The sequence below is a fragment of the Halichoeres trimaculatus genome, unplaced genomic scaffold, assembly GCF_033239565.1.
Source record: "Halichoeres trimaculatus isolate MK-OKI-2021-1 unplaced genomic scaffold, fHalTri1.1 fHalTri1_scaffold_9, whole genome shotgun sequence".
Lineage (NCBI taxonomy): Eukaryota > Metazoa > Chordata > Actinopteri > Labriformes > Labridae > Halichoeres > Halichoeres trimaculatus.
Genome location: NW_027437188.1, coordinates 35,347,267 through 35,372,922, shown reverse-complemented (window position 1 = coordinate 35,372,922; position 25,656 = coordinate 35,347,267). Strand labels below are relative to the sequence as shown.

At 40.5% G+C, this 25,656-nt stretch overlaps 1 protein-coding gene across 3 annotated transcripts; it reads right to left on the bottom strand.

Moving 5' to 3' along the window:
* Positions 1–1,251: 1,251 nt before the first annotated feature.
* Positions 1,252–25,518, bottom strand: supt5h (SPT5 homolog, DSIF elongation factor subunit). Of its 3 annotated transcripts, none has more exons than XM_074679229.1 (30): positions 25,374–25,518; positions 25,073–25,174; positions 23,235–23,391; positions 23,078–23,146; positions 17,037–17,048; positions 16,868–16,937; positions 16,322–16,390; positions 16,072–16,137; positions 15,937–15,967; positions 15,776–15,844; positions 15,437–15,688; positions 13,368–13,457; positions 13,214–13,284; positions 13,007–13,112; positions 12,777–12,867; positions 12,163–12,302; positions 10,302–10,457; positions 10,059–10,205; positions 9,798–9,944; positions 9,525–9,650; positions 9,333–9,417; positions 7,151–7,258; positions 6,956–7,058; positions 5,991–6,118; positions 5,798–5,903; positions 5,547–5,705; positions 3,769–3,937; positions 3,480–3,677; positions 3,248–3,343; positions 1,252–1,713 (listed from the first exon to the last, which is right to left on the bottom strand). In XM_074679229.1, exons 2-30 carry the CDS (start codon positions 25,154–25,156, stop codon positions 1,573–1,575), a joined length of 3,246 nt encoding a protein of 1,081 aa, XP_074535330.1. In that variant the 5' UTR covers positions 25,157–25,174; positions 25,374–25,518; the 3' UTR covers positions 1,252–1,572. The 3 variants fall into 3 exon arrangements, with proteins under 3 accessions (XP_074535330.1, XP_074535331.1, XP_074535332.1); XM_074679230.1 differs by having other exon boundaries at positions 12,163–12,299; XM_074679231.1 differs by lacking the exon at positions 17,037–17,048.
* Between the last annotated feature and the right edge of the window lie 138 nt (positions 25,519–25,656).

The window sequence follows — 25,656 nt, the reverse complement described above, 5'->3', positions numbered from 1 at the left end:
CCTTTAGCTTTGAAGATATTCTGAGCAATATTATGCAATATTACTCTTGAGTAACAAAGATATTCTGAGCAACATTCCGGAGTAATTTCCTTCGGCTTTAAAGGTATTCTCCTAAAAACGTCCTTTAAGCTTTGAAGATAATTCCAAGATTATACAGAAATACTTTCCTTGAGTTTCAAATATATTTTGAGGAAAAATCTGGATAACAACCCTTCAGTTATAAATATAAGCCAAGCTTTATTTTAGAGTACTTTCCTTGAGTTTCAAATGCGTTATTACAAAAATTCTGGAATATTTTCATGAGCTTCAAAGAATTTTCCAAGCAAAATTCCAGAAAACTTTCTTTCAGCATACAAGATGCAGCAAGCAACATTCTGGATTACCTCTGTTAAGCTTCAAAGCTATTCCAAGCAACATTCTGGAATACTTCCTTTTAACATACAAGATGCACTAAGCAACATTCTGGAATACCTGTGTTAAGCTTCAAAAATATCTAAAGCAACATTCTGGAATAATTTCCTTCAGTTTTAAAGGTATTCCAAGCAACATTCTGGAATAGTTTCTTTTAGCTTTAAAGATATTCTGAGCAACATTCTAGAATCCTTCCCTTTAGTTTCACATATATTTTGAGCAACATTCTAGAATACTTACCTTTGGTTTCAAAGTTATTCTGAGCAGTATTCTGGATCTTTTTCCCCCTTTAACAGGATGGAGCTGTCTGCCTTTGCTGGTTGGATATTGTGACATTTGTTGCACCTCTAGGTTTCTGTTCCTGCAGCTGTTTTTAAGCATTATACAAAGTTTCTGGTCAGACCTTTTCAAAACTGGAGTTGTAGGAAAGGTCTCTGAGTCCAAAAGATGTTTTGTTTCATATCTATCATAGCGAGTCAGGAGACCTCAAACAGGAAACCATAGTCTCTACTGGATGAACATTTCAGATGGACCATGTCTGATGCAACATCTTGAGAATCTGAGATCAAGACATTGTTAGGAGAATTGTTGTTGCTGCTGGAAAAAAATACAATAAATTAATGTGATTTACTTTTATGCTAAAATGCTTAATGTTCCACCTGAAAAAAACATTATCCTCAAATGTTTTCAAATCAGGTTCAGACATAGAGCCATCGCTGGAAAGACTTCAGCAAAAACAAGAGGAAAATATCAGTCGTTAGGAACAGAATCGGATCGAGATCAAAACCCAAACAACCAGAAGACACACGTGAACTGCTTCACAGTTTATTGACTTTACATTTATCTTTTTAAGCCTTCCCCACCGGGAAAAAAAAACAAAAGTACTGACATAACATTCAGAAAGCACTAAAAACAGACCGAGACCACTACCGAGGAATCAGGAAGGCTGAGGAAAAATAAAAGTTAAAACGGCCAGAGGAGCCTCGTGACTGGTTCACAGAGAGAGGGGAATGTTTGACCACCTCCCAAATAAGATTCCTGCTGCAAAGGATAGAACCAGCAGGAAGCCTTCTGGATGGTGTGATGGTGTGTGTGTGTGTGTGTGTGTTCCTTTGTGACTCTGTTGCTGTGTTTGAGTCTCTGTGCCCAGGTCTCTGTCCCTCAGTGCTCCAGTCGTCCCAAGAACCTCAGGTTCAGGATCTTCAGCTGGTCGTCCAGCTCCATGCGGACAATGCCGTCGTCTCCATCGATGCTCAGCAAGATCCCTGTGGCCTCACGGTCTTCTCCAAGAATCACCTTCACCTGGGCGAGAAGAAAGCAACCACGGCTCGTACGGTTTAACACCTTATTTCTGGACACAGACTGAACTGCATTTTTCCTGATTTGTTTGATAAGTTTAACTACATGACAAAAATGTCACTGCAGTCAAACACTAACCTTCAACCTGAAAAAGCAGCATCCAACTAGTTTAGTCTGTATCAGTGCTGTTCTAACTTTCTACACCTTTGATCTGATTCTAATGTTTTGGTCCTTTTCTATCACTTTCAGCTATTTCTATCACATTGATCTCATTCCTCCACTTTCACATGATTTTATCTGTTAGATTTCATTCCATCACTTTATTGTTATTCCATCTCTTTGATCTTTTTTATTAATTTGATCTCAAACCATCCCTATTATCTCGTTCTATCACTAAAATCTCATTCAACCCCTTTGATCTCTCTAATTGCTTTGATCTCTATCACTTTTATCCTATTATTTTGCTTTGATCTCATTCTATCTCTCTGGTTGCGTTTCCACAAAGCAGTCCGGGTCGGTTCAGTACGGTTTGGGACGGTTTAGTACAGTTAAGCCTGATCCCGTATGCGTTTCCATAGCAGACTGTCCCCTCTCATGGTGGGCGGCGTGTAAGCCGGATGCTGGAAGCTGCAGCTGTTAAACAATAGCGTGACGCCGTAGCAGCTTACCCCGCTATTAAATCCAACAAAGAAGAAAAATGCGACACAGTAAACAAAGAGCACGGATGGAAGAGATGCAGCATTTCGTCCTCTCTGTGGTTGGCATGTAGCTCTTTGATTCAAAGAACAATCAAGCTTTGTTTCAGAGAAGTCTGTGTGCTGCCAGAAGAAATGCAGCCATTGCCGGGGTAAGTGACGATTCTTTTGACCAATCAACGGTCTGCAGTGTTGTAGCTCCACCTTCTGAGAGTGGATCAGTTCAGTGTGGCACCCATACGGAAGGGTCCCAAAAAAGTAGGCCGGCTCGTCTCGGTTATTTGGGGATCTGTCCCAGGATGAGTCAGTGGAAACGCCGAAAAAAGCGCGCCGCACTGAGACGAACCAAACCGGTCTGCTTGGTGATAACGCAGCTTTTGATCTCATTCTTCCATCCCTTTCTCTCAAACTATCGCTTTGGTCGCTATCACTTTTATCTTATTGTTTTGCTTTGGTCTCATTCTTTTCCTCTGATCTCATTCTACCACTTAAATCTCATTTTCTCGCTTTGATCTCATTTTCTCACTTTGATCTCATTCAATTACTTTTATCTTATTATTTTGCTTTGATCTCATTCATCCATGTTTTATCTCATTCTAGCACTTTCACATTATTTTATCTGTCAGATCTCAGTCTTTCACTTCAAGCTCATTCCACCCTTTGATTTTTTGTTATTACTTTCATCTCATTTTATCACTACGATCTCATTGTAACACCTTGATCTCTTTCTATCCCTTCATTCTGTTGCTTTCATCTCATTCTATCTCCTATTTTGGAGTCAATGAGCTGTTTTTGTTTCGATCCATATGGTTTTCTGAGTATGAAGGTCTCAGGTGAGTTACCTTGTTGTTCTTGGTTGGGGTGACGGGCTCCAGGTGGTCACTGCTGATGCTGACCACCTTCTCTGACTCCTGCATGAACACTGAACACATGCCCCCCTGCAGAGACAGAAACACACACACACACACACACACCACCACCACCACCACCACCCAGTGAGAGGAGGAACATGGCCGACCTCAGCGAACAAGATTAGTGTGTGTGTGTGTGTGTGTGTGTGTGTGTGACTATTACCGTGATGCTTCTTATGACCCCGATCTGTCCCATCAGGTCCATGAAGGAGTCTTTAACCCGGACCAGGATGTCGGTGGTCACCCAGTCGCTGCTGCCTTGCTCTATATTGGAACCTGGGGTGTGAGGGTTATAACCTCCAGGAGAGGGCGCTCCAGGTGTCATGGGACTATAACCAACCGGACTAGGGCTGGGACTGGCCTGTGGGAGCAAAGAGGGTCACTAACAAGAACCAAGACGTCAGAAGCTAAAACGCTTTGACCAAACCGTGTCACACTGAGCCATCGCCTACCTGATACGCCATGGGGGATGGTGTCGGATGATAGCTGGCCGGAGAGTGTGTGTTCTGGTAGCCAACAGGTGAGGGCGCCACCTGGTGGTAGCTCTGAGGACTGGGGCTGGGCTGGTAAGAGCCCTGAGGTGACGGGGCCGCGTAGGGAGAGTACTGCTCTGTGTTATACCTGAGAACACAAACACACACAGGTGAGGTGGAGACAGCCAGGTGGCTTCTTAAAGGGCCAGTCCCCAGAGGGGAACCCTCTGGGCCTACAAGGTATTCAGTGAAGGCCTAATTAAAAACATTGAAAGAATTTTTGTACTCCTAAATAATTATTTTATTTTGCTTTTTATTTTGTTTTTATTTATTCATTTTACTCACTGAAATCATAGCAATGAGTTTTATATTATTTTTATAAACTTGTCCTGGCAAACAGTGGGTTAATATAACTAAATGGAAAATGGACCAATCACAATTTTCCTTTTTGATGGTATCTGGGTAAATCAGCGACACATTCTGGCAGGCAGGGCCTTCAGTAACTGCAACAAATGCCTGTGTAACTCAAACGAATGTGGACACAATTTGACAATGACAGCTGTCTTAGCCAATCATATTTTGTTAAGTTGTGGGCGGGATCATTTCCTGTCATCTTCCGGGGATTCGCGAATGCTTAATGAATAAGCGCCTAACTGTAGCTGTGAGTGAGTGAGGAGAAAAGAGAAGATCTAGTTGGCAGAACGTGAAGAGAAATGCAGGAAAGTAACAGAGAAGACTGTGTGGTTGCTGGATTACTTGAAACTCCGTGTTCAAGGCTGTCTTTTTTAAGAAAAGCTTGAGATTGCGCTGAAAGCTCGCCAGCGCCAACCTGGTCCAACCTCGGCGCAGGGCGGAGCGCACCCTCCGCAGCTGTAATTTGGTGACGGGTGCACATGTGCGCACATGTCAACAAAGCCTCAGGGTCAGGGTTTCCAGAGTGTCAGGCACATTTTAATGCAATAAACAATCACAGCAATCACTATTTAACGTAACCGTCTGAACCAGCATATACATTTATATCTATATTAACTGTCCGTCACATCTGATGTCAGATTAAAGCCGTTTGTCATAATGGAAAGTTAACCTGACGGCAGCTGGAAGTTTGATGCACATCTTACAAGTCGACAATAAACACCCTTCACATCTGGTACCGAGTATATATCTGGCTTCTCTCAGTTCATTAAATTCAAAGAAAAAAAGGAAAAAAAGACGGAAGAGAGAAAATAAATGTATGTTACTCTGGATGTACCTGTTATTTCCCATATTTCACTATTTTAGTCTTTATTTCTAACGTGATCTAAAAAGATGGAGAACATTATTGTAAAGAGGATGAGGAGGAGACACCGGAGAGTATACAGTGTATCACTAAAGGTACGCACGATTTAAGCACAAATTTGTGCGTACGCACCGTTCGTGAATGAGGCTCATTGTGAGCGTAGTGATTGATTTTAAGTTGATTTTTTCCAATTTTATATTTTAATTTTATAATTGTTTGAAGTTGTGTTAGGTGTTGCAGTGTTCAGGCACATGATAAAATTGTAATCCCGCAAAACTATCAATATACTAAACTTCCATGTCACGTGATTCTGGCTATTGTTTTTATTTCTTTGTTTGATTGTTTATTGCCACGTGTGGTCCCATGGTCCTACTGAAGGCCCAGTGGCTGGGGCCACGGTTCGCCACTGCCAGTCCCTAATTTAAAACCTTGTAAAAGATTCAGGATCTTGTTGCGTCACCGTGTGTGCTCTGATACTCACATAGCAGGCGTGCCAGGCGTCTGAGGGTTGTACTGAGGGTTGACCTGTGGAGACGGGACTTCTGGGTACCCTGGGGTCTGGGGGTTTGGGGTCCCACCGTAGCCCTGAGGAGACGGGGAGGGCTCGTCGTCATATCCAAAGTCGTACTCCTCGTCGTTCCTGAACGAAGACGCAAACAATCAGGACTAATGACACACACTGAGCTGACAGAGCTCTCAGTGTGTGTGTGTTTATGCCACTGTGTGTGTTACCTGGAAGGTGTGTTGGGGTTGCTGGGGTCCCAGGCCCCACTTTGACCAGGTGTCCTGCTCCCATCATGCAATGGAGTCTGAGAGCCGTAGTGAGGTGTACGACTTCCTGATAGAGGGGAAATCGGGAGCGATGAGTGGATTCGCTAAAGATTTGTGAGACGTTTGTGCTCGTTTTAAAAAGAGCGTTACTTACCATCATGCAGCGGCGTCTGGGACCCGTACATGGGCGTTCTGGATCCGGTGCCGTACATGGGCGTCTGGGAGCCGTAGATGGGAGTGCGGCCGTGGGTGGAGGTCATTCCAGTGTGTCTCTTTGCTCCCCTGCAGAGGAAAAGGAGAGGAGAGAGGAGGTTACTTTGGGTTATATGCTGCATTGTTTGTCCACAGGGGGCGCCAAAAACCACACAAACTCCACTTTTGAGGCTTTATTTAAAAAAAAACCTGGAGCTTATTTACCAGATTACTTCACATTAGACTGTTCTCATTATCTGGAGCAACAAAGATGCGAGATCAAACCCAAACAATCAGCTTTAATCAGATCAGACCCCTGCTGAGCAGCTCGGCACTGACGCTCTTCATCGCCATGATCATTAGTCAACGTGCTAAAGTAAAACAGCTGCTCTCCTCGGGACACACTGAACACGTGTTTGATTCTCTCATTAGCTGTAATGAACAACAACTTTTATAAGCTCACACCAGGTGCTTCTTTGGTTTGATTTTCCACAGTCGCCACTACGACAAAATTCAGACGCAGAAAACTGAAAATGATGATTACTAAAATGACCGAAAATCAAGTTTGACGTCTGTCTGTTTGACAATTCTAACAAAAAAACTAAAAAGCGTCCATGAGGAACATTTCTACAGATTAAAGAGGGGGTATTTTGCTTTTTCTTGTCTTTATTCTGTCCCTCTGGTACACCCGTAGCATCTTTTCCAGCTCAAATAAATCTCTTTTCCCTCCCTGGTGTTTTGCAGCCTGTTTGAAACACTTTGTTTCAGCTGCTGTCTCTTTAAGGCTCCCCCTTCACTCTGATTGGCCGGCCCTCAGGAGGCCTGTTGGTGGGCGGAGCTACAGGGCAGACTGTGGTGTATGGGATCTTTATGTGACGAGCTCATGTGGAGAGTTTGGACCAGTTTACAGACAGATTCAGGACTCACATGGTGGTCAGGCGCTGTCGATCCACAGAGATGGTCTGGCAGGTGGAGTGAAGCTCCACTCGCGCTGTAGACTCTGTCGCGTCCTTCACCACACCAATGTAACCTGGGAAATGAAGGCAGAGTGTAAGAGGTCTTGAGGTCAGAGGTTGTAACTGGCGTCAGATTTTTCAAGAAAACCAAACGGCTCAGTCTCACCTTTGTAAGGACCCTGTGAGATACGGACCGTCTGACCAATCAGCTCGTTGTCTCTTCGTCCTCTGCCCCGCCCCATTCCTCCTCCACCTCCGCCTCTCTGCTGAGCGCCTGGAAGACATAAGCACCTCCGTTCAACACTCTCTATAGGTCACATTTAAGGTCTCAAAGTGTTTATAGCAAAGCTTTTGAGTTGTTTGGAACCTTGCCGTAGTTATGAAGTCACCTATGAGCATGGACATAACTCTTCTTTCAACTTCCTGTTTGGATATTTCTTTTGACATTTGAAGTTTTGAAATTCTGTTTGGTAACCGAAGTTTTATCGATGAATGCTAATCGCTGGCACGTCAATGCAACTTTCCGTATACGTGAGCACAGGGGTCTGCAACCTTTACTTTCATAAGAGCCATTTTTGCCTCAACTTACCTAGATTTAAGTCATTCAGGAGCCACATAATCTACTTTATCTTCACATTTAAGACGAAATGTGTTGAAAACTCTAGTGAATAGTTTTGTAAATAACAAGTTTTTTGTGTTAATAAAATTGTACATGTAATATCTTTCATTTTTAATAAATTTGCAATAACAAGAACAGAAAAAATCTAACATTATAATTTTATAAATTTGTAAAAATGTGAGACATTTGATAATTTGCAAGAAAATTAAAAAAAATACATAAAAATGTGCAAAAAAATTGAAATAAAAAACTATTTTTGGTAAATGTGTAAAAAGATTAAAAACTATAATTCCCAAAATTTGCTACTTTTCAGACAATAGAAAAAATACAAAAAATTGCATTACTTTTCAAAATTATTGAATTGTAATTATTTGCAAAAAATTGCAGTAATTATAAAATATGAAAGAAGCGAAATCTTCATTTAATATGGATTTTTTTTTAATTTGAAAAAAAAAAAGAAATTTGATAAATTTGCAAAATAGGTAACAAAAATGTGCAAAAAATCAAAATATTTGAGTTCGGAATTTTTATAATTTGTAAAAAAATTGCAGTAATTAAAAAAATGAAAGTAGCAAAAATTTTCACTAAATATGGATTTATTTTTCTTAATGTAAAAAGGCAGTTAATAAATTTGCAAAAAAGGTTAATACAAATTTGCAAAAAGAAAAAAAAAAGAAAACTTAACTGCAAGAGGTGATGCATATTTAGTTCAACAATTAAAATAAATTTATATAATAATGCAACATTTTATGTACTGTAAAAGTCTCCAATCATCAATATCTTCTGTAAGAAAAACTAAAATTCTTTATTTCAATAATTTTTTTTAAAGCTACAAGGAGCCACTGCAAAGGAGTCAAAGAGCCACATGAGGCTCTGGAGTCTCATGCAGTCGAAGACCCTTGCGTTAGCATCAAGCTAACGCCTTTGAAGAGCTTTTTTTTAAAATGTTTTTTGTTTTATTTTTGCCAAGTACCCCCTAAAAAGCTTGAAGCAGTTTTGGTTGGAAAAAAAAGATGTAAAACACAGCGTTGACCTATTGGTGTCTAAGGGCCCTGTGCACAAGCTAGCATGACTAAACAGAAAAACTGGGTCACCTGGGACCAGTTTGCCTTGGGAAAACCCTACCAGGGGGCGGTTGCCCCCGACAACATAGCTCCTCGGATCATTGAGGCCCTCAAACCCCTCCAACACGATAAGGTGGAGGCCACGGAGGAAGGGTGGATCCAAACATTGATTGAATAAGTGGTGTTAAAGGACTTTTGCTTGGTTGTTACTTTTTGAAAAAAACATTTTTGAATCTTGCGTACCCCCTGGTGTGCCCTCGCGCAGCCCCATTTGACAACCACTGTTGTAAGCTAATGAATAAATGTTGATTAACAGGAATCGAATGTGTGAGAAAGTGATGTTCATTTGTTTGTGTGTTCAGTTCTTCAGTTCAATTTCAAGCAGAAAATCCAGATTTAGAGTTTTCTTGGGAATCCGTTATCATCTGCTAAGCTAAGGTCCGGCTGCTCCGGTGTATAGTGTATAATTATGGTCTGCAGCTGGACTGTCGAGCTAATTTTAGACCCTGGTTCCAGCAGTTGAAAAGCAGAGTTTCTCTGAGAGTCTAGCATCTAAAAGTTGTCAGAGAGTCACAGCTAAAATGTTCTGGATCACTGAGAGACCCCCCAGACAGGATGTTCCTGATTTCAGGAGAACTGATGTTTCTTCTGGTGCAGACACTCACCTCCGCCGCCGTGGTGCATGGGACTGCTGATGCGAGGGCTCATAGGAGCGAATCCTCCCACGGTGAAGTTGGTAACGTCTCGTGGCTGAAAGACAAAACAAACTTTAGGGAACAGAGTCCGACAAGGTACAGAGGTTTTCTAAAAGTAGAGATATAAGTCAGGCGTTTTAAATCAGCCTGCACCGAGCTGACCTTGGATCCACCAGCCAGCACCAAGTGTCTGGTCTTACAGACGAACATGCCACCGTTCTCAACCAGCTTCTTACAGTGAAGGAAGGCGAAGCCTCGGAAAAGGTGACGAATCTCACCTTCACGGCCCTGCAGAGGGAAACAAAAAAAACAAAATCTGTCATTGAGCTGAAAGTATGAGTTTCAAATCTGTGTTCCCGAAGTCAGGTAGAGTATGACGGGTGTGTGGCGAGTGAAAGAGGCCATGAACTGTTACGTAAACCCTGTCGTTCTTACAGAGTGCGGCCCGTCGATGACTTTGACGATGTCTTTGACATGGATGTTGTTCTGCTCCGAGTCCAGAGCCACAGCAAAGCGGTTGTCCTTCCTGCGGTTCACTGCCTGGTGGCGGACCGTCAGAACCTTCCCGTGCATGTTCAACACCTGACATACAAAAGCAGACAACCAATCAGCTCCTTACACTAGAGCTACTGAGTCATGTGATCATAAGGAGGGCTGCAGGTGAGGCGTCTCATTCGTTCAGGAGCAGACTCTTACCTGAAATGTCTCCCTCTCCAGTCTGACGATGACTCCGACGGTCTGAGGGTCCAGCTGGACCAGTTCCCCCCACTCGTGTTGTCCTCCTGCGTCAACACCCGAAGCAGTCTCCGAGCAGAGCTGCAGGTCTCTGGGCAACACCTTCAGCTGTACACGGGTAAGATTCAGAGAAGAGGATCAGGTCTCAGCCCCTGCTGGCCATCAGCAAAGCTCAGTTTGAGAAGTGGGCGGAGCTTGTCATACCTCGTGCATGGTGAGGTCAGAGAACAGGATGACAAAGTTCTCCTCCACTCTGACGATGAGGCCCGTGTCGCCCTCGTAACGCCCGGCAATGACCTTCACGTGGTCACCCATACGGAAATACTTCCTTAACTCGTGAGCCGGGAACTCCAGGGGGTCCTATGATACACACACGCATAAACACACGTACATTTAAGGATCTGCTGTGTACAGTAAGACAACCCTGGCCCTGAACTTTCTAAAACTTTAACAAAATGAAATAAAGTAGTAGTTTGAGAAGTTTAGGCCGTGGGAAAATGTTTTATGAAGAGTGGAGCATGTAGATTAAGTCAAAGAGGGAGGTATGGTATTATAAGTAACTGAAGCAGTGATGGAAATATCAGTTTGTGAGTGCATGCAAAGGTCTGGGATGTGTGAGTGACAGAAAGAGCACATACATGTGTGTCTTTGTTACTGAATGTTTTGATTAGTTGGTATAAACAGCTGTGTGAGATGCAAGGTTTCCATGGTAACCTGCTCCATAGGCTGTGGAGAGCTGCACCTGTTTAATAACTTCTATCTGAGACAGAGGATGAACAAGTGAAACATAAGGTCCGAATTTCCTTAAGCTATGGGGCAACCGTGAGAGCTATCAGAAAAACGATAACATCGTGAGAATCTGGAGATTCTGATAAACACAATGATGTGTTTTACAAGTTCTTAGGGCCAAAAATGAGCACAGGACAGCGAGATGGAGATGTAGTCACAAATGGAGCTGAGGTGACAAAGAAGTTCAAACTTAACATTGCTAAAGGTTACAGAAAAATGAGGGTTTCTCTCACATTGGGGCTTTTTTTTTGGCAAAACAGTACAATTTTTTGCTAAAATACTCTCTTTGTAAGAAGCAGGAGAAGTCAGGGAACATTTTCATGTATTTTTTATTTCTCTACAGTGAAGACTCTGGAAGTTATGATGATTTGTTTGATAAAGTTGAAATGAATCTGCACCAGGCTTCTCCACTCTAACTGAAGAAGTTCCGCACTCTAGGAGCTGAGGTTTGAGTGAAAATCCTGAAAAGTTTATGTTGCTTAAACAGTTAAATCTCAAAAGCTGATAAAGGTTGTATTGTAAATGAAGAGCTGAAAGATCAGTAAACATTTTAAAGCAAAAATGAAGTCTGTAAGTGGAAATATGCTGAAGTTGTAACATTTCAAAGTTGAGGAAAATTTAAGAGGGAGAGGAGCAGATTCCTATTCATTTCAGATTGGGACATTTTTTCAGAAAAAGGCTGAATAAATCAAAAAGTTAAAGGGTTAGGGATAAGAAAAGTTACAGCACACATCTCCAGAAGAAGGTAAATAGTTTAAAAGTTGAGTGGTGAAAATCAGACAAAATTTGAAGAAGGAGAACAATATGATGAAATGCTGAGTCAGCATTTCAACATAAATATACACGGTTTCCCAAACACCCGGCTATGTGTGGACATGGCCTCAGAGCTGATTTTAAAATTCTTGTGTTTGTTTTTATATTTTGAATGGTCTGGCCCTGCCTTACCTCTCTGAGCTTCTTCACCCCTACTCCCCCTCTCGGTCCCTCAGAGGGGACAGAGCCTTCTCTAACCTTTTCTGCACATTAGAGAGGCCCCCTCACTGTCCACTTTTAAACAGCGTCTTAAAACCCATTCTTGTTCTTTCGCTTTTAACCTCGGCAGCACTTTCTTTCTTTGATCTTAATTCCATTTATTTCCTCTTATTTGCTTTTAGTTGTTTTTAGTTTTTAGTTTTCTTTTATGTGTCTGTTTTTCTCATTTTACTTCCTGTACAGGACTCTGTTACTGTATGGTATTGTACGATAACCCTCTGTGAGTGTGTGTGTGTGTGTTCACCTTCAGGTCTTCATGTTTGGGCATGATGGTGATCTTGTTTCCGTCCACACTGAGGATTTTCCCCTGCAGGTTGATCAACTCCCCCTCACACACCTCCACGTTGTCACCAGCCTGCAGGTTGTGTTCACGCTCCTTACCTGCTAACCCACGCACACACACAGCCAATTTAATTTTAGCAGGGGAAAACTCTGAGCTTCACCTTGGAAACAAATAGCTACAAACGTCTGTTTTCTCAAAACACCTCTCCTGAAGGAAAGAGTTATAGAGCAACAATCACTGGGATAAAACTTTTCTCATGGATTACACTGGAAATAAATCCACCGTGTAAGTCCCGCACCAAATTCAGGTTTTATCCAAGAGACTCTTGGCTTTAAAGGCTGAATGTAACAAGATTCAGACGTATTTGAAAGGTTGAAGCTGAGATAAACTGGATTTGGTCTAACACAAGGTTCCAATGAATACAAGGACGATGGTTGATTATTTTGGTACCTGGTCCAACTTTTGACAGTGGAAACATCAACAATTTAATTCCTGACCATACTCAACAAGATGGTTGGATGAAAACATCTTTTGGTCATCTGAGTCCTGAACAAACCTTTACTCAGTCTTCATACCTGACTCTGTGACCACCTCCAGGTCGATTCCCTCAGGCTGGTCTTCAAACTTCTCCAGCTCTGACAGGGTGGGCTTCACGCCATCTGTGATCTGATTACCAGGAAACAGAGGAGTTAAGTGAAGACTGAAAGAAGAGAGGCCCCTGTAGACATCTGCTGACACCTCTAAAGTTTTCAGAGTGAAGAGAGAGTCGATAAAGAAATACGGTATTGAATTGAGCCGCCCTCACCACAGCGGACATAGCGAAGCTCTTGAAGAGGAATCCTTTGCGGCTGTAACGGTTTCCCTCAAAGATCATGAAGTCTCCATCATGGCTGACCTCACCCCCGAGAGACCTGCCGATCAAACCATCACATCAGAATCTGCCAAACCGCTTCAGTCCTCTGAAATACTGAAGAAAACATTCAGCCTCATGAAACAGGAAGCGTGTGTTTACCTGATCTTCTCAGCATCAAACAGCCTCTGAGCGGGTCTCTTGAACTTCTTCCTCTTAGCAAACCAGTCTTTCTACAGGTGAGGAACAGACAGGAGTGTGAATAACCTCCCAGCACTTTGTGACAGGTTTGTTTAAGACGTGTGTTTTTGGTTACCAGGCTCATCTTGGCCTTGATGCGGTCCAGGTCGATGCGAGGAATCATCTTCAGGGAGATGGTGTTCTGACTGGGCTCCACATAGTCCACCTGGAGAGTCAAACACAACTTATCAACTCCAGAGGTTTCAGCTCAGCATCGTTAAGAGGCGCTAACGATCAGATCTGTTGACTCAGTGACTCATAACCACGGAACTCATCCGTAATGTGTGTTCTTAGTCCAACAAACAACAACAATAAACTTCAGGCGAGACGATCAATTCAAAACATTCCTGCCAGAGAAAAACAGATTTTTGGGACTTCAAAAATACAAGGTACACGACTGGGAAACAACACAACTTTGACCTTGTATCTTAACGACTTTGACCTCTTCAAGATAGAAGTTTGATCTTGTATCCATACGACTTTGATCTGGTAACAATACATTTATGACCTTTTAACTATACGACTTTCAACTTTAACTTTGTCAAAATACAACTTTGACCTGGTAACAGTAAAACTTTGACCTTGTTAAAATCCTTGTTTGACCTTGTTACAATACAACTCTGACCTTAGTATAATACAAGTTTGACCTTGTAACTACACATCTTATACATCTTCAAAATATGAGGTTGACTTGGTAACAACGCAACTTTGACCTTGAATCTGAAAAGCTTCGACCTCTTTAGACTCATATTTTTACCTTGTAACCATGCGACTTTGATCTGGTAACAATACATTTATGATCTTTTAACTATACGACTTTGACCTTGTAACTATTCAACTTTTAATATGCTAAAATACAGCTTTGACCTTTTAAAATTCTTGTTTAACCTTGTGACACATACGACTCTAACCTCAGTATAATATGACTTTGTAACTACTCAACTTTTATATCTTTAAGAAAAGATTGACTTGGTAACAACACAACTTTGACCCTATTTCTGAATGACTTCGACCTCGTTAAAATAAGATTTTAACCTTGTATCCATATGACTTTGATCTGGTGACAATACATTAATGACTTTTTAACTATACAACTTTGACCTTTTAACTTTTCAACTTTTACTTTGTCAAAATACAATTTTTACCTGGTAACATAAAACTTTGACCTTGTTAAAATTCATGTTTGACCTTGTTACAATACAACTCTGACCTCAGTATAATAAAAGTTTGACCTTGTAACTTCACGACTTTTATGTCTTTAAGACAAGGTTGACTTGGTTACAATGCAACTTTGACCTTGAATCTTAACGACTTTGACCTCTTTAAGATGCAAGTTTGACCTTGTATCCATACGACTTTGATCTGGTAACAATACATTATGACCTTTTAACTAAACGACTTTGCCCTTGTAACTATTCAACTTTTACTTTGTCAAAAACAACTTTGACCAGGTTATGATACAATTTTGACCTCATTAAAATTCCTGTGTAACCATGTGACAATACAACTCTGACCTCAGTATAAAACTAGTTTGACCTTGTAACAACACAACTTTTGCGTCTTAAAGATACAAGGTTGACTTTGTAACAACACAATTTTGACCTTGTGTCTTAATGACTTTGACCTCTAATATACAAGTTTGACCTTGTATCCATACGACTTTGATCTGGTGACAATACATTTATGACCTTTTCACTATTCGACTTTACTTTGTTAAAATACGACTTTTACCAGGTAATCATACAACTTTGAACTCGTTAAAACTCTTGTTTGACCCTGTTACAATGCACCTCTGACCTCTTTTTAATAATATTAATAAGAATTTTAATAAGAATAACAATTCATTTTATTCACAACGCACTTTTCATTTCAAAGAAATCTCAAAGTGCAACAAATAAAAGCTTAAAGTCTGTAAAACACAAACACAACTCATAAATTTGACCTTGTGCAATAGGACTTTGACCATGCAATATTAAGACTTTTACTACCCAACAATTCTAACCTTGTTACAAAAACACTTAACCCCTTTGGCAATATTTCTTTGACCTTGACAGATTGGTGCTTTTACCTGTATAAAGTTATGATCAAGGCCTGAGGACGAAACAAATTAATTGAAATAAAGTAATTGTTTCTGTTGGGCTGTACCTGAGCGATGTCGTCTTTGTAAAGGCCTCTCTTCAGTCGGACCCAGGACTTTGGCTTCAGATTGGTGACCTCTTTGACCACCTTGAGGACATCCGTCATCTCTTTGATGGGAACCATCTGCTGGTTCCACAGACCCATCCTAAGATTACCAATACCTTCAATAGCCGACTTCACGTGCGTCTGCTTGTATGACTCTACGTAGATGTAACCTTTGACGTGATCCGGGGCGACCACGGACTTGATCTGGAGAGGCTGTAGAGGGAGGAGAGGAGTTGATTGGTCCAGAGTTTACTTCATCAATGAGGCTCAGTCGTCTCTCAGATCAGCTTGGTTTCTTACTGTGTCTGTGAACTGGTAGGCGATGAACTTCCTCATCAGTGCAATGGCCGTCGCCCTCTCCTCTCCGATCTAAAGACAACACCATAAACAATCAGCACCACATGTTGAGGATGAGGCTGTGTGTGAATCTGCAGATGTGTTTTCCTTCCATGAGGACACACCTTACACTTGACCGTCCACAGATTGGGATCCCTGAGAAGACAAACACAAGTTCACATTCAAACTCCTCGAGCTTAACGTACTCTGTGTGTCTGCAGATCTCTCGATGCTGATTGGTGGATGAACGTTTAACTTACTTGACTCCAGGAAGCAGCTGCTGCTGAGTGATGTCATCAGAAAGCTCCTCTGATCCTCCAGAGAAACTGCACACCACAGAAGAAGAACGTTAGTGGTTGGGACTGCAGGATAACCATCACAGTCATGTCGTGTTGTGCTTGGACGGCTGTTTTTAGACTTTGGAGCGAAGCTGAAACTTTCTTCAGAACCGGTCACAGTTAATTTGGATGACGAGTTTGTTCTGCTTGGAGGAGAAACAAAGCTACTCACTGCTCGCCTCCTGAGGACTTTGCATATTTTCTCATGTAGTATTCACCCAGCGCCTCCTCTCTGGAGTCTCTGAAACACACAGACACACACAGTTATACAAACAGGACACTACATTTAAAGCACAAAAATCAAAGTAAACACATAAAAAAAAATCCTAATAAAGGCGTTAGAAAAATTGAGTTTCCAGAGCATCTTTATTGATCTTTCAAGACCCAATTAATTGGTTTTCTATGTAAACACCAAAACTATGGAAGAGAGTGGACTCTCTTCTTTTATGTCTCGCTTCCTGTTCTTGATCCAAAAAACAGACAAAACTACTTTTTTGATTTTATTTTTAGATTAATTAGTCGCAGTTTTGCATCTTTGCTTTGAACTGTGATCTTTCTGCTGTATTAGCGTTCGCTGTACCATTAATTTCTCTGAAAGGGAAACAACCAGGGACATCAAGGGGAAAGTAACATGGCTGCTTTTCACTCCTGGGACTGTTTCCTGAGAGGTCGTTTTACTGATGTGTGAAGTTTACAGAAATGTTGGGACATGTTTTACCTCCAGAGGTTTTGCAGTCTCCTAGATCCAGAGTGGTCTTCATCCAGAACCACATGGTCGATGTTGGACACTGAGGGGAGGAAGAAGAGGATAGGTCACGGTTAGGTTTTATAAAATACAGACTATATTACTAAGAACAAACAAATCTGTTGAAGAAAAACCGACTTACCTTCGGCCTCCTCTGCTCACGATCGACCACAAAAGACAGAAAGAAAGAAAGAAAGAGGGGGAACGAGGAGAGGCAGGAGCAGAAAGGTGTAGAAAAAGGACAGAGGAGATAAAGAAGGAGGAAGCAGAGAAGAGAAGGAGAGGAGGATGAGATAAAGAAGGAGGTGTGAAGGTGTAACAGCAGCAGCGAGGAGGAAGAGGAGGAGGAGGAGGGTGGAGGTGAAGCAGAAGCCAAAAGACATTGTCATCAGGGCAGAGCACACAGGAGCAGAGTCAGGCAGCAGCAGCAGCAACACAAAGCATGATGGGAGAAAAAAAAACAACACAAAAACAAACAGGTTAATGGTGACGGTTCAGCACAGAGAAGCATGAGGCCGTGACGGTTCAGGGAGGTTAACGGCGACGAAGGTGCAGCAGAAACAAACGTGTCCGGAACGAGGACGCCAAACACTTCTTCAGCTTTTATACGTCCTCAAATATGACGAGAAGTCTCTGCAGGGTTAACTCCCCTGGTGAGTCTTAACCCTCAGTCGGTGGGGACGGGTACCTTTCATAGTTGAAGTGATACGGTACAGATGCTTGGGATCTATGGCACGGTACTGAACGATACCAATTATCAGTCCTTTCATGTGTTTGCGTGGTAATAAATATGAATTGGTTGGATACTTATACCTCAAAGTTTTTCATTTAACATATTTACCTCTCAGTACAAAAACTTGTGTTCGCGTCCAGCATGGAAATTCAGCTACTCTTCCACAATATTTTAGTCCTAAACCAAAACACCAAATATTTAACTATTTTTAATATTTTAACCCTTTAAATGCCCGTTTGATTACATGATGTCAGTGTTTTCATGACATAACAAAAAACCCATAAAATTAGTTATTTTCCAAAATGGTTGTCAACACATGCCCCAACTGTAGAAAACTGGATTGATGTAATTCACAATAATTTTATGATGGAGAAACTCACTTTTACTTTGAGGCTTGAACAACAGAAGTCTAAACATTATTGGAAACCTTGAACTACTTAAGCATCTTCATTAAACTGTACTGCATCCAAAATGTGGACATGGTAACCCACTTCCACTTGAGAGTTTGCTAGTTTTTGTTTTGTTTTTGATTTTTGAGCTACTCAATTGTATATAGTTTATTCTTGTCAATACAAGTCTTTCTGATGTAAGAACATATGCAGGCAGATGGGCTTAAACACCCAACCCTCCAGGTTTTCTTTTCTGTTATGAATTCTCCAATTTGTTTATGGTCCATAGTACAATGAGGTTTTTTGTTGTGGTTGTTTTAATTATATTATTATTTTATTTCATATCAATTTATTTATGGATTACTTTTTATTTATTTTTCCCCACCAAAATTATACTTTAATCTCTTGCGAGATTTCTAAGTATCTCCATACTTCAGGAAAAAATAATTCCGAAAAACAGGAAAAAAGTCATCTGACAACAGAAAAAAAAATACTCATAAAAACAGAAATAATTATAATAAAAAAAAAACAATAAAAAAATATTAATCTGAAAAACAAAATTAATTTCCACAAAAAAAACAAACCGAAGAATAAATTACTCTGAGTTGTAAGAACCTGAGTTGGTTTTTTTTCTTCATGCGAATGCAATACGCTTCCGTATTTAAAGGATTAAAATAATAGAAATAATCAATATTTAATCTTTTCGATTAGGACTGCTCCCAGTGTGTCGTTGACCTTAAAAAATGTTAATTCAACATTTAAAAAAAGATCATTATAATCTTATGTAGAGTAAAACAAACAAAATTATGGCCAAAAATGACCTGAGAGGGCAAAAACGTTCTTAATTACTCCTGAAGGTCAACATTTGAATCATGTAAAGGGCTTTTCTCTCTTCACCTCTGGGATGTGAATCTCTGACAGTGGTACAGGAGGCGGAGCTTTCAGCTCACCTGATCTCCAGAATCATCTAGGAAGCAAACTTCAAACTTTCCATTTGATAAAAGGGTTCCTACAGCTCAAGGCAAGTTAAATTTAAGACTTTTTAAGACTTTTTTAATGGCGTTGGAAATTTTAAAAAACAAGTTGACAACAAACCACAATTGCAACAAAACTGACAAAAAAAAACACCACATGAATTACCTGGGTTAGAGGCAATTTTAACCCAGTGTTTATTTTACAAAAAGCATCACTTTTTGCCCTTTTTACCCCATTTTTACAACTTTATGCCTATTTTGCCCCCATTCATCTTTTTTGGCCACTGTCACAACCATTTTTGGAATTTTTACATGTTTTTTTAAATTTAATATCAAATTTACTCAATTTTGCTGCCATAATCAATTTTCCTAAGCCACTTTTGGATTTTTTTTGCCAATTTTTCCTCATTTTTTTCTATCTCCAGGCACCCTAGGTAGAACCAAGACATGCGTCTGCTTTAAAAGTTCCTGGTGCAACCACATCACTGTTTTGTTAGTTTCGCTATTGTGATTACACGATGTTACCACAAGAGTAATCGGGAAATTATTTAGTAAAATAGATAAATGTTACTTAATTTTTTTTTACTTCAAACTAACATAAATGTTCAAAAAATGTGTTCAAATTTTTAAGACTTTTGAAATTTTGATTTAAGACTTTTTAATGCCAATTCAGGCCTTATTTTTAGAGTTATGAATTCAATGCCTTTTAAGACTTTTCAAGGATCCGCGGGAACCCTGTAAAAGCTTCACTGGATCAGGTCAGAACCGGGTTTTGTTTCTGCTGCGCTCCTGCCATCAGTGAATAAAAGCCACATGTGCCACATAAAAAGCTTCAACCACATCGGTTAGTAAACTAAGCACAAACAGAGAGGTCTGCTAACAGGTCGCAGAACGACGAACGGTCACACCTCAAAGTGACGTTAACCTCTTCTAGAAATGCTCGGCTAAACCTCCAAACACAAAATGAAACATCTTGATGTGATCGTTGAAGTTATGAAATCGAAGTTGTCCTCAGCTCCAGGGCTTTGTTTTCTTATATTTTGGAGCCTGAAGACAGCGAGTTATTTGGTCCCTCGTATTAAAACTGAGGTTTAGCCTCAAAAATCTGCGACTTCTAGAAAGAAATCTGCACGACCTCACAAAGACTGACTGTCCAGAGCTTTGAAGTGACTCGTCACGCAGCTACACACTCACAAGTTCAGCTGTGCTGAGATGAAGAGCAGTTAATACATTCTGAGACATGAAGTTTATCACATGGATGAAACTGATGCTCCATTAGCTTCAAATACACATGAGCAACAATGGAAACATCAGAGCGGGAGAGTATCCGGGGTAGAATTACCGTTAACTGAAGAGGACATGCATGACAGAGAGGAACACCGATAAGACAGAGAGAGTTCAGTCAGACAACACAGCTCGCTGAGGCTGCACAAACTTCACATCGCACTCACTATCACCCTACGGAGCGCCTCGAGGTTCAAATGATACAGTGCAGGTGAGCAAGAAACGCCGTAAATGACACGACCGTTCACAAGTTAGGATCATATCCCAACCAGGAGACGGGTTTTCTTTTTATTTATCATCCTGCCTTAAATATTTAATATGCAGTAATAACAATCCCTAAGGTCAGAGGTCAAACATGGCACTGGAATGGATTAAAATTGTTGCTAAAACCACAAGGACTGAACTCCAGTGGCTCGTGTTGTTATCAGCGGATGAGTCCGATCGGTGGGGGTGTGACACACAGGATTTAAGAGCACGAGACTTGAGGTGAGATCTCTGCTAAATAAGACAGAGGAGCTAACGAGACGAGCAAGGAGTCCAGTTATATTCATACGTCACTGTTCAAAGGGGAAATAATTAGCACATCTCTGTCTGAACTGTGTGGGATTCTGTAATGGTGCAAGATTGTTTAAATATTGTTTGCATTAACTGCTTTTTGTCACTAAAGGCTGATTTATGCTTAGAGCAGCCTCGTGCGAACGAATGATGTCCTTTTCCAACACCAACGCCCCCTCATGCGGTCCCTTTCACGTGGAAAATTTCAGCGCAACGCGTACTCGAAAAAAGTGTTGTTTTTATTCACAGTAGAAAATTTCTTTTTAGACTTAATCTGAGCCAAATTCACCAGACCAGTACAGAAAAATGTTTTGTTTCAAGTTATTTAAAGACAAAATGAAGTCTGAATTACTATAACAAGTAAAAATAAAAAAAATGCCAATGGACCAAGAGAAAAGTTTCCTTTATCAAGACATCATTCTAGTTTCAAGCAAATTTTCTAAACACGTTTTATGTTGTGAACAAAGGCAAACTTCTTCGACTCTCGGACGTTTGTGATACACCGCTCCCTGCAGTTTGGGAATGGACACCAACAGACGCAGCCACAGGGTGTGAAAAAGCATAAAAGCCTCACGCATTCTCTCATGCGTCTTATTTCCGTGCGTCACATTTGCACGGAAAGCATAACACAGCCTTCAGGGTGTATGCACACCTGGATCATTTGGGGCAGTTCTTCCGAAACAGTGAGCAGCCCCCTCGAAACCCTGGTTCATTTTGACATGTGCAGGACAAAACAAGTGGGTCGAAATCACCAAAAATGGGTGGTCTTGGCTAAAGCTGGGGGATATATCAATTATACTCAATGTATCACAGGTTTTTGCACATGAGATGTATAAAATGTAAGTCGGAATTGTTCCCAGTGAGGGTTGGACTCTGCCAGGGCTGCCCTTTGTCACCGATTCTGTTCATAACTTTTATGACAGAATTTCTAGGCGCGGCCAGGGTGTGGAGGGGGTCTGGTTTGGTGACTTCAGGATTGGATCACTGCTTTTTGCAGATGACGTGGTCCTGTTGGCTTCATCAAGCCGTGACCTTCAACTCTGTCTGGAGTGGTTCGCAGCCCAGTGTGAAGCGGCTGGGGGTTCTGGGGTCTTGTTCATGAGTGAGGGAAGGATGGAGCGAGAGATCGACAGGCGGATCAGTGCGGCCTCCGCAGTAATGCGGACTCTGACAAGGATACCTCCCTGGTGAGGTGTTCAGGGTACGTCCAACCGGGACGAGACCCTGGGGCAGACCCAGGACACGCTGGAGAGACTACATCTCTCAGCTGGCCGGGGAACATCTCGGGATCCCCCGGGAAGAGCTGGACGAAGAAGCTAGGGAGAGGGAAGTCTGGGCTTCCCTGCTTAGGCTGCTGCCCCAGCGACCTGACCCCGGATAAGCGGCAGAAGATGGATGGATGTATAAAATGTTAAACAGTAACCTAACTGATTTCAAACGTCACAACGTAAAGCCCTGTTTACGTTTCATTTCAGAGAACAAAGCAAACAAGCCACAGGTGTGAATACACCCTTACAGTCACACGGAGTGCAGAGAAGAAGCAGATCACTGGATTTATTAGGGATGCACCAAAAGTTCAGCCACTAAAAGTTTCTGGCTGAAAGTGGCCTGAAATGCATTTTTCAGCTTTCAGCCGCAAGACTTTTATCACTGGAACAATACGGCGGGAACAGTATGTCGACATGGGAAAGTGATTTGCAAAGTGTGTTATGCACACACAAGGTACTAACGGTACTAATAACTGGCATAATAATATTTGGGGTGTTTTGGTTTCCTCATTTTCAGTTTTGGCCAAGAATTTTCATTTCAGTGCTTCCCCAAAGTTTGTTGATAATCTTTTACAGCATTTAGTAATTTAAACCATTTTCCAGATTGATCTACTTTATTTTAATTTCGTGACTCTTGTACCAGCCATAATTTTTACCGTTATTGAAGGTCTTAGAGAAGGGATAAACTTTTGTCTTTTCTTGTTTACATGTTGTCTCATGAGCTTAATGTGTCGTCACACCCGTACCCATGGACTCAAGCGTTCGTACAACTTTTATCACTATTAACTTTAAAACTCAGGCATGCTCCTTCAATCCATTCAAGTCTTCAACTGCAGGTACAGCTGATATTTTACAGCGTTTTGAAAGAGGCGGTTTTATTTTACAGACAGCATGTTAAGATCTTTGGAGGGGTTCATAATCTCAATCTAAAACCAACAACGAACCATGCACTGTACATCTAAGCAATTTCCTTTTCTCACCTTTCTCCAGAATATCCTCAGCTCCCTCCTCCCACTGATCTTCTTCGTCCTCATACTCATCGTCCACATCTAGGTAAAGATGAGGGAAGCAGGGTTTTAGATGTAGTAATCAATTTTTATGGAAGCAGGAGTCACAAGACAACACCCAGTTGCTTACCGGCCTCATCCAGGATATAGCCTCCATGTCTCGGCTTCTTTCTGGGGCGGTCATCATCGTCCTCCTCTTCCTCTTCATCATACTCCTCCTCATCCTCCAGGTCTTCTCCTTCCTCATCTGCTACCTTGTCGCTTCCTTGGGGGCTGGCAGCCTCCTCCTGAGGACGCATCACATCAAAACAAGTCATCACTACAACTCATAATAAGCTCTGTTTCCTTAGTTTAACTCTTACGTACCATTTGGGTTAATTTGGACCCTTTTTGACATGCAACATCTGTGAAAAAAACTTCCTGAACATCAATGCTTTTTGTGTTTAAAGTAGCTATTGTACAGTGTTTAATTTACTATATTGTCTAAAGTGTCTATTTTACTATATTGTTTTATGTTGCTTTTATCTATAGCAGGGGTCTGCAACCTTTACTTTCATAGGAGCCATTTTCCCTCAGCTCACCTGGATTAAAATTATTCAGGAGCCACAAAATCTACTTTACCTTCACAATAAAGTCAACACAGAGTGTAAAATTACAAACGTAGTAAAATATAGGGATTAGTTATCTAAAAAGAGAAGTGTTTCAAATTTATAAAAATGTATGTGTGATGTCCTAGTTTCTTATTTTTGATAAACCTGCTAAAAAAATTAAAAAAAAATAGATATTTTTAAAAAAATGCAATTTTTTCAAAACTCATAGATAAATTGAACTTTCACTAATTTGTAAAAATGTTTTTATTTAAATTAAGTTTAATTGCAAAATAAAACTGAAATTTCAAAACTTTTCACAAAATATATTTATAAAAAAATTCAAAAATTTGACAATTAAAAAGATGGGGAATTATAAAAAACAAATCCCTCTATGAGAAAATAAGAAATTCTTGCAAAAATTTGCACAATTTTACAATACTCACAAATACATTAAAATTGCAGTTATTTGTAAAAATGTTTTTTTTTATTAAAATAAGTAAATTTGCAAAATAAAAATGAAATTTCAAAAGTTTTCACAAAATATATATTTTAAAAAAATCAAAAATTTGACAAATTAAAAAGAAGGGGAATTAAAAAAAATAATCCCTATGAAATTAAAAATTCTTGCAAAAATTTGCAGAATTTTCAAAACTCACAAATAAATTAAAATTTCACTTATGTGTAAAAATGTTTTTTTTTTAAATTAAATTGAGTAAATTTACAAAGTAAAACTGAAATTTCAAAACTTAAAAAAGTAATATTTCAAAAAAAAATTTCAAAAAATTTGACACATTAAAAAAGTGGGGAATAAATATAACTCCCTATATGAGAAATATAGAAATTCTTATTTAAATAATTATTTTTTTAAAGCTACAAAGCCACAGCAAAGGAGTCAAAGAGCCGCATGAGGATCCAGAGCCGCAGGTTGAAGACCCCTGATCTATAGTGGTCTTATTTATCCTCTGACACTACTGTAAAGCATTTTGGGGGCCTTTTGGGTTCTGTAACGAGCTCTATAAATATTGACTGATTGATTGATTGATTGATTTAATGGTTACAATGGTTCTGTTTCAAATTCCAGCAGTTCCAGAAGATCATGCCAGTTTCAAATTCAACAAGATATATTAACTAGTTACAGCTCTTCTGTTCATGTCTTAAAACAGGACATTATACAGTTGAATCTTATGTTTACTGCTGTGAAACAGGCTATTTAGACGTAATACGCACATCTGAAGTTTAAAATTTGGTATAAACACTTAATATAAAGACCATGCAACGGCTGAAGTCAGCACGGTTAAACGTGAAATTTGATAAACAGTCAGTGAATCCAATCACAGTGTTTATGGACGTTAGCATCACAAGCTAGCGGTGAGCACACCTCATTGTCCACCTCCTCGGCCTCCCCGTCGCTGCTTCGCTCACTCTGGTTGTCAGAGAAGTCGCTGTCGTCGCTGTCAGACATCCTTTATCCCTGGAGAAACTACAGTAAAAAGAATATTTCAGACTAACCTTTAAATAACACGCAGCCTGGTATGCTAACGCAGCTAGCAGCTGTAATCACATCCAGCAATAACATCCCACGGGCCTAGCATAGCATGCTACACAGACGCTACCTCTCAGAAAACTTAAAAACAGAGGAGATCGAGTAATATACAAAGAGCGGAACACCTCTGTCTTACCTTTTATAACGACGTCCTGGCTTTAAAATCTTGTTAATCGATATCAAGAAGTATTTATCCGCTTTAGTTTAACCACTCTAAAGCTTCTCACGTCTTCTCGAAGGACCGCGAGATCTCGCAAAACTCCCGCAACGTCTCGCGAATTTTGCACGGTTGCAGGTACAAGTGAAAGAGAGGTCTCACTCTGACATAAATATTCAAAACTGAATCACTTTCAGGGAAACTCGCATTGAACATTTTTCAACATTTGAAAAAGAGTATCAGGATAAATACAGGTTACAGC